At 38.7% G+C, this 9,367-nt stretch overlaps 1 protein-coding gene across 1 annotated transcript; it reads left to right on the forward strand.

The window, feature by feature from the left end:
- Positions 1-2,197: 2,197 nt before the first annotated feature.
- LOC127875042 (uncharacterized) lies at positions 2,198-8,644 on the forward strand. Its single transcript, XM_052419843.1, has 5 exons — positions 2,198-2,304; positions 5,810-5,906; positions 7,152-7,289; positions 7,662-8,176; positions 8,620-8,644. The coding sequence occupies exons 1-5, from the start codon at positions 2,198-2,200 to the stop codon at positions 8,642-8,644; spliced, it is 882 nt and encodes a 293-aa protein (XP_052275803.1).
- Positions 8,645-9,367: the final 723 nt, after the last annotated feature.

Raw genomic sequence — 9,367 nt, forward strand, 5'->3', positions numbered from 1 at the left:
AGGCAAAGTAGGCAACTGTCCAATGGGCTCTGCGACTTTTAGAGTCCCCATGAGACCGAGACCCAAGCTTTTTTTTATTTACTTAGCCTTATCTAATGACTTGACAAAGCCAATTACTTTATATCGATGTTATATGCCGAAAAAAAGGCTTCATATTGTCTTACCAAGTGACAATCATATATTATTTGCCTAACCGTAGTTTTGGTGTTGATTTCGTTTTCAATACGTTTATTACGGGGTTTCGACTGGAGTAGAATTTAACACTGTGCTTTTCACTCTATATATTTACCCTGATAAATGCCCCGCCTCCTTAAGGTAGTGGCGTTTTAGCTTTTCTTTGATTTCGATGCACTAATGAAAGTTTCACGTTGAAATCTTGTCCCATATCTGAGATATAGCCCTGAGGGATTTGTGACAGATGGACGTACTGACGGACGGACAAAGCCAAAACGATATCCATCCGCCAACAGCTGAGGAAAAAGATATAACTGCAATGTGTCCATCTTAGACTCGGGGACTTTTTGAAGCAAAGTCATGTCTTTGCTGCGTCCCACGATGGCAACATGCAAGCATTTGTTTTCTTCCCTGGCAAACATTGCATAAAAAGATACTTTTAAGGCATAAACATGGACACAGGTTCTTGATCCAGAAGTATTCATGGCAATAAGTAACAAGAGATATCTTTAAAAGTTTAAATAAAAAAGGCAATCGGTGTTAAAATTAATAGTGATGACATTGTCGTCCTAAATATACTACAGCTATATACAATACTTCTCAAAACATTTGCTAAATGGAAGACCATGATCCATAATTTATTTCGGACTTACGCTTTAATTATTTAAATAATTACCTTTGACACAACGACGATTTACCAATTCTAATTGATTAATAAATGAGACGCATTCTGAGAAAACTGGGCTTAATGCATGTGCTTAAAGCAGTCCGCACAGGCTAATTAGGGGCGACACTTTCTGCCTTAACTGGATTTTGTGTAGAAGAGACTTCCTTTAAACGAAAAATACCATTAAAGCGTAAAGTGTCGTCCCTGATTAGCCTGTGCGGATTGCACAGGCTAATCTGTGACGACACTTTACGCATATGCATTAAGGCCAATTTTCACAGAATGAGACACAATTGTTACTCAAAATTTGTCAGAAAATATTAACCAGTAGAAAAGAAAACTAAAGAAAACTAATTTACATCACATACGCATATATAGATCTTGTGATGTTAAATAATATTATTTATTATATACCTGTTTCATTATATTTACGAGAAAACTCCAATAGCCAATACTTTACACTACATACAATACGACATTTAACAAACAAGTTAAAGAATGATTAAAGCTGGGGTCACCGCCTCGGAACCGTGCAGCCACGTGGCTAGGCTATCATCACGTGGTTGGTTATGAAGGCAGGGATCAAGCTATGCTGGTCCCCGTCAAATCTCTGCGCGGAGGTTGAGGCCTTTCACAAAGTTGAAGGAATAGATAAAAACAACGTATCACGTTATTTTCAAAATCACACATTTATCTAAGGTGTAGAATAATGCTAATATGTACAAATGCATTACCAATATCCAAAATCAATCCAGCATATGTGTTTAATATTATGAAATAAACAATTATGTCAAATATTGTTAATGATAGCGGTTTTCGTCGGCATTTTGATGCTATTAGCAATTCGAGTTCAGCTGCATCGGCACCTAGCTCACAAACAGGCTGGTGCATTGTGTTGCCATACAGAAAAGCAGGCTCCGCAATTCTGCGCGGAACTTCGAGCCGCTGAACACGTAGATGACAAAGTTGAAGGTGGCGTTGAAGTAGCTGACCAGAACGGCAACATCGTTAACCATACCGACAGACACCGGTGTAATCGTGAAGACGAACAGCACGCACAGGGAAATCATGAGTATCGACACTGGACGCGTGTCGCGCGCCTGACCGGAAATATTCATCCGCTGACGTCTTGAACGGGAGCGCGCGAGCTGCACTACGACTGTGACGTTGCCAATAAGTAGCAACGGGAACGGCGTTCCGAAAATTAACGTGAAGTCGATCCAGTGGTAAACGTAGTCATTTAGGTCGTAGTATTCCTTCATGGACGGAACGCAATTCAAGCCCGTGAAGCCATTCACATCAAATATCACGAGTATTATTATATTATTTCCGAACACGGCTAGCACAATCGTGACGATGATCAACCCAGCGTTTCGTGGGGAACAGCCGAGTCTTACTTTAGGAGGGAAGAGCACGCAAGCTGTTCTCTCGAACGTGACGGCCACGATCAGCCACGAGGAGAGGTGAGTGCTGCAAGCTAGGTAGACTCTCGCTCTACACCCAGGGTTACTCTAGTATCCTATCGGTTGGGATGGGTTCTTGTAAGTCCTTAGTGATTTATGGAGCAACACGGTTACCGTCTCTGAGGAAATGCATGTAAACTTACATGTACATGAGTTATGCAATTACAGGTTACAACAATATAACAATAACAGGTTATACATTTATTAACTCACCAAACTGAGGGTCTAAATGCACTCTACTCATTGGCACCAGCAATCTCTGTACATTACAACAATCACACTGTCGACATTTAAGTAAATAAGAAATTTCATCTTTTCAGAGCGTATCATAGACAATAACCATCAAACTGTGACCATGCCCAATCCAATCAGATTGCAGTATTTCGGCGGCAAATCAAATAACCAATATAAAAGGGTTTTACATTTGACAGGGAATTATAATGATGTTACCGTTATATTAATTTAGGTAATTCAATGTTTAATTATGAACCTTAACTTATACACTATTTTCGAAACATAAAAGAAAACGATACTACTTTTGTTGACCTTTATCGTAAGGCTACGTTTATATCCATTCGGGGGCAGCTACCCCCTTTTCTAATTGCGGTCCTCTCCCGTACTTCATGGGCGGCGGGGTTCCCGTTCGGGTCCTCTTTCTGGCGTGTTTTTTACCACCCATTTTGCCTTTCTGGAATGAAACTGTTCTATTTTTTATTTTTTGTGGCATTTTATAATAAATGTCCGTTTTCAATCAACAATATTGTGTTTGTTCATTCCTTCAAGTCATACGAGTCCGTCCGGTCTATGACCTTTTCATTAACACCGAGGACAATACATAAATAATATTTTATGCACACATAAAAGATTTTATGTCATTGTACGCCTTCTTAATTGTTTAATTGTTTGTTACCAGTATACTTGTTCAAGCCTTATATTTAATTACTTATATATAACCTCAGTGTGGGATCACATGGGCTCTTTTGACCAATCAAATTCGGTCTTGGCCATTGTGGCCATTTGTTCCTTCCAGACTGTGACGTGGTAATCCAGTATGGTCAAAACTAACAAACCACCTCCACCCATTCTCCGCCATAAGGTTTTAACTCCCGTACTATGTATGTTTTACCTATGTGTAAAACACATTTGTTTATTATTTTACTGTTACAAGCACTTGTTTTTACATTCAACTTCACAAAGTCATTGTTTGTATGCGTGGCGTGTTTTTTACCACCCATTATGCCTTTCTGAATGAATCTGTTCTAGTATTTATCTTTGTATGGCATTTTATAATAAATGCCCGTTTTCAATCAACAGTATTGTGTTTGTTCATTCCTTCAAGTCATACGAAGCCGTCCGGTCTATGACCTTTTCATTACCACCGAGGACAATACATAAAAGAAAATGATACTACTTTTTATAATATAATACTTAAACAAAAATAAAATCCTATACAATCGGGTAGAATTGTCTTGTGATGGCAGAGATGGTATTTGAGAACAAGGAACGACAACTCCGCCTGCAGAATGGCATTTAACCTTTATACTAACGCCCGACTCATACTAAACGTTTACAAAGATTAACAGAAACACGATCCTGAGGGTATTTAATTAAAATGTCAACTCTGAGGCCTAACCCGCTCGCCTAAGGTTTCATAAAATCTTAAACACAGATCGATTACCGAACCATTATACTTATCTAATCGCATGCGTAAAAACAAAAGGTATTGCAAACATTTAGCTTATCGAATTCCGAAAGAAAACAAAAACAACCATTGGATATTTGGTAACAAGTTTGTGTAATGAATTTTCAGTATAACGTTTTTGCGTTAAAACACCGAAGATACTTTTTGGAGTTTTTATTAAAAGTAAGTACGCAATTAAATACATTTTGAAAGTCACTATGGGATTTAGAAAACACACTTTTTAAGCTAATAACAATGTTGAATGCTAGTTGAAAATGTATGACATACATATGCAAACCATATAATTTTAAATACATGTATTTCATGCTGTTTTTATATTTCAACCGGAAACGATGACACCTACGTACCAACAATCTCGTCCCTGAGTAACCGTGAAACGTTATGTGTGCGGCTATTATTAACACATTTATACCTAGTGGACTCTCCCATCCTTCTAAATTGGATCAATTTATTTCCAAAATTAGGGATGTCTAGTTTATTTATTTTTATATTTAGAATATTTCTTACAGAAATCCCTTTGAGCAAACAGCGCAGACCCTGATGAGACGCCGCATCATGCGGCGTCTCATCAGGGTCTGCGCTGTTTGCCAAGGCCTTTTTTCTAGACGCTATGCATAAATGGGTTAAAATATTTTAGCTAACAAAATGACATCCATAATGCTAATATATATTTCTTTATAGGTATTCTTATAGCTATCTTGATTGTACCCCATTGTCATACAAAATATATATTACAATTGTAATTCGATTTAATTATCCAAGGTGTGTATTTTATATCATCTTCATCAAAAGTCGATACTGTTCAGCAATATCAGAAAACATTTTTGTGTCCGTTTTTCACAGCGATAATAGAAATTCAATGATTACAAATTATGTTATATGACCATGTACCGTTAATTTCTGTAATCATATATGTCCCTAATTCACGTTTAACAACAAGACCGACGGTCTATGCTCAGTCCCGGATGACCAATTAGGTCCCGCTGCTTATTTAAGACCATGTCCAAATAATTGTTACGGTCCGAACGGAAACTACCTATCGTAGATCGTTATTTAAGTTTAAAATTGTTTCATATGATTTTTTTTCTGGATAAACAGTTACATATGTTTATACATGTAAAGAGACTACAGTGACTGTTTTCTTAAATTATTGATCTAATAATTATAATGTATTTGCATTTCGGTATTATAGTGATATCCTATACGTATTAACGGATATTGTCACGTGTTCTGTATTGCCGCCCTTGCACTGGAAGGTGTATTTTAATGAGTGAAATCGACAGGGCAAGGGGCTCTAGTAGGCACTCAGCCAACTAGGGGCCGGGGGCCCCAAAAGTTTCACTACCTATCGACCTCCCCGTTGCTAATCTGGCTCTGCCTATGCTCGTTGAGTTCTGTTGGTTTCTAGTCATGAACGCAATGCAACATGGCCTAGGTACCGTAAAAGTTAAGTAATTCACTTTACCCATTTATGCCTAGCGTCTAGAAAAAAGGCCTTGGCAAACAGCGTAGACCCTGATGAGACGCCGCATGATGCGGCGTCTCATCAGGGTCTGCACTGTTTGCTTAAAGGAATTTCTGTAAGAAATATTCTAAATATGGAAATAAATATACTAGATATCCCTAATTTTGGAAATAAATTGATCAATTTAGAAGGATGGGAGAGTCTACTAGGCATAAATGGGTTAAGTGCTTCTTCAAATCTTTGTTTATCTGTAGTCAGAAACGCTATGAAACAGGACCGAGTACCGTCAAATTTCAGTAATGCATGTCTTTGCTTCGTCAAATCATTGTTTGTCGTAGGTCAGTGACGGAATTATACATGGCCATGTACCGTCCAGGTTCGGCCAGTTCTGTACAGGGCATACCACCGAAAGTGACTCGAGGAGCTGCGTTTCAGGTTTGTAGTGTTGTTTTTTTTTCACCATGTTGGGAAGGGGCCGGGTCCCTTTGGATTGAAAAAAATCGCGTCGTTTTGATTTAAAAGGGGGAATTAATATGTGTGTGTGTTTCTAACAAGTACTTTAACATTGCAATAAACGTGCTTTCATTATTACATGTATATTGACTAAGGTTTAACTTATAGATGTAGGTTGGAGATTAAGAACATGTTGACATTTATAAAAAAATGAACGAAAAAAAAAAACACAACAACACTCGTTAGTGATATGAAGGTTCACAAACAGTTAAAGGTGTACGTTACAAACACAATTGAAGTCGCATTAGGCGTGTCTAGCCATTCGTAGAACTGGTAACGTATCAAAGTTGCGCTAAAACACAGTTTTTTAAACGCCTTGATTAATTCCTCTCATACAACTTAATGTTTAGCTGTAAAGACATTTTGACAGCAAGCGATTGAGGAAGTTATATGGCTCTTTGACAATATCTTCCTTCAGAATATGTATGCAATCCAAATAAAGTTGTTCAGACAATAATACGTGTTGTCAACATTACCTTTGTCTGTATCTTACTATTATAATAGAGCCGTGCTCTGTAAAAAGGGTTTTTTATGCATGTGCGTAAAATGTCGTCCCAGATTAGCCTGTGCAATCCGCACAAGCTAATCAGGGACGACACTTTACATATAAACTTGATTTTTGCTAAGAGGAGACTTTCTTGAAACGAAAACTAACATATAGAAAACTAACATATAGGCGGAAAGTGTCGTCCCTGATAAGCATGCGCACTTTAAGCACATGCATTAAACTCCTTTTGCAGCGAACACGACACACACAAAAATACTCGCTGTGATGTATGTATTGTCATATGACATCAATTGAAAAAAATACATTAATAACATACGAGAAGATGGTTGCAACTAAATTCTAGCATGAATATGTTTCTTAACTTCAGTTATTCCCATATTAAATTATTAAGTTCCTGTGCGTTTAATATTATTCAACACACGGATAACACACTCTCTTGGGAACGGGGTTGTATGCCTGTGCGTATGTGTCGTCCCAGATTTGCCTGTGCTAATCAGGGCAAACATTTTCCACTTTAATAATTTTTCTTTTTACAAAATTCCACTTTAAGCTGAAAGTGTTGTCCCTAATTGGCCTGTGTGGATTACAAAGGCTTATTTGGGACGACACTTACACACATACATTAAGCCCCATTTTCCCATAACCGTTTACTTTTCTAGCAAGAGCAGCACCGGAAGTACTCGAATATAATCATGGCTTTTCTTTCGGGCGTCACGGCTGACATACTGCGCATGCGCCTTCAGCAGGTGGCTGCGTTAGACTGCATGTCTGTACAGAACTTCTTGGATGTCCACAAGGTCGGTCTTCCACAAGTTACAACAAGGCAATACCCAGCTATACTAATAGTGATAAGCTCTACAGGTCGCTTTAAACTGTACAGTGATATATAAATTGCTCATAACAAAACTAGGTCGTCCACAATCTTACCTTTTTTCTGAATCTTCCCATCCAATGCCGCGTCAGAATGACACTATTTGACAATAACTTCAACAAAAAATAAAGACTTATATCGTGATACGTTGTAGACAGCCACGTGAAAATCCAAAGTAAATATTACAAACACATTTTTCACAAATTAGACTTATACAGGTTTTGCAGACAGGTATTTCCCTGATTTCATTCGTTATCTAGTCAATGTGCTAATAAGGTACACTGGCTCTCTATTTCAGCTCAACATACTTATGGCATTGGCCGAACTTCAAAGCCTGATTCTGATCGCCTACCCGCCAAAACGCGCGGCTCCCGATCTTTCCCGATGGAGTACACGGCTTATGTGTATCGTCTTGCGCGCCTCAAACTGTCTCTCCGTCCGCGAGCAGGACGACGTGGTTTTCCTGGCCAAGACGTACCAGCAGTATTTCAGACGCAGCAGCCAGAAGTGTGTTGGCCTGATCGCGAAACGCGGTACACAGGCGAAACGCGATTGGCTAAAAGTTTGCGCGGCAGTTCAACGACTTGCTGACAAAGCGGATGATGCAGAGCTCATTAAGCATGTCAGGAATTTCATTTGTAAAGTTGAAATGGAATCAAAAACTACGCAGACAAGGAAAGAGACGCAGATGAGTCTGGAACATTTGATATCAGGCATGATTGAAGACGACCACCCAAGAGACAGAAAGCCCATCAGAGATCACGTATCAAACGAAGCGAATGGAACAAAAAAGAAACAAATTGTAGACTTGAAGTATACATCGCGACAGAAGCAACCTAGGCTGACGCGGAGACCGAGATCAGCGTTACCACGCCTATCATCAATTAAGGAACAAAATGAGTTACAACGGTCGAAAAACTCCGCCAGAAACTCTCGTAGCCCAGGGCAACCACGATCTGCAAGTGGAAAAGTATCAAGTGAAAAAACTAATGGCTCGCCACAATTTAAAGTCATTCTTCGTGAAAGCAAATTGCAGCAAACTGAACGAGAACAGAAAACAAAACAATCAGCGTGGGATTCAACCGCAAAACCCCTTCTAGCAGACGCTCAACAAGTCACAACGAAAAAGGTTTACCTTGCGAGTAAATTAGCCGTATTAAAACGACGATATTCCGTTGGAGATTTAAGCGATATCAGTAAAGGAATTCTAGCGCGAAAACAATCCTCCAGGAGAAACAAAAGTCGACCCGTTTCAGCCCGATCGAGGCAATCATCAGTTAGCGTTGAAGCTAAACAAAAATCTAAAAAACGTCAAATTAAATCCAGAGGTTCCGTTCGTTCCAAGTCTCCAAAGGTCAAGAAGAGCAGTCGCAGTCAAAGCGAAAAAGAGCAAGGTGCTGAAAGGAACCCCAGCCCAGTGAGTTGGATAAATAGCGTGCCTGACGAAAATGTTAACGAGAAAACGAAAGAAAACGATGCTGAAACCAAAACGAAGTACATGTGGAGATTGGACAAAGACCAGATGGACGGCTGTTCATACAATCATATCCTAAGCAATAGAGACAACGAACAAATTGAAGATCGCAACATGCCATTGGGCAATTCTTCTAGTTCTGCAAAGTTGCTCGATGCAGTTGAAACTGTGCTGACGGAGTACAAAGGAAAAGAACATGATTATAAGGATGTTAAACGAATCACCAAACCATTCGATGACTTCCAAAAGATTTATAACTACTCTGACGACGAAGATATTCCCAATACTCCGTTTGCGAGTCTAGAAGGGAATATGAAGGAATCGTCTTATAAAAATGATATCAGCAAAGGTAGTTGTTTTTTGTAGTCGTAGTAACATGTTTAATTTGAAACAAATAAAGTAGGATAATTGATAATTATAATTGAAACTATTTTTTGCGCAACCAATATCGACGTATGTGCAACCGATTTTCAGTTTAAACAATTATTTAAGATAGCAATCCGATAAACAAATATAGTTTATTAACAAAT

Source organism: Dreissena polymorpha, chromosome 3 (assembly GCF_020536995.1).
Source record: "Dreissena polymorpha isolate Duluth1 chromosome 3, UMN_Dpol_1.0, whole genome shotgun sequence".
Classification (NCBI taxonomy): domain Eukaryota; kingdom Metazoa; phylum Mollusca; class Bivalvia; order Myida; family Dreissenidae; genus Dreissena; species Dreissena polymorpha.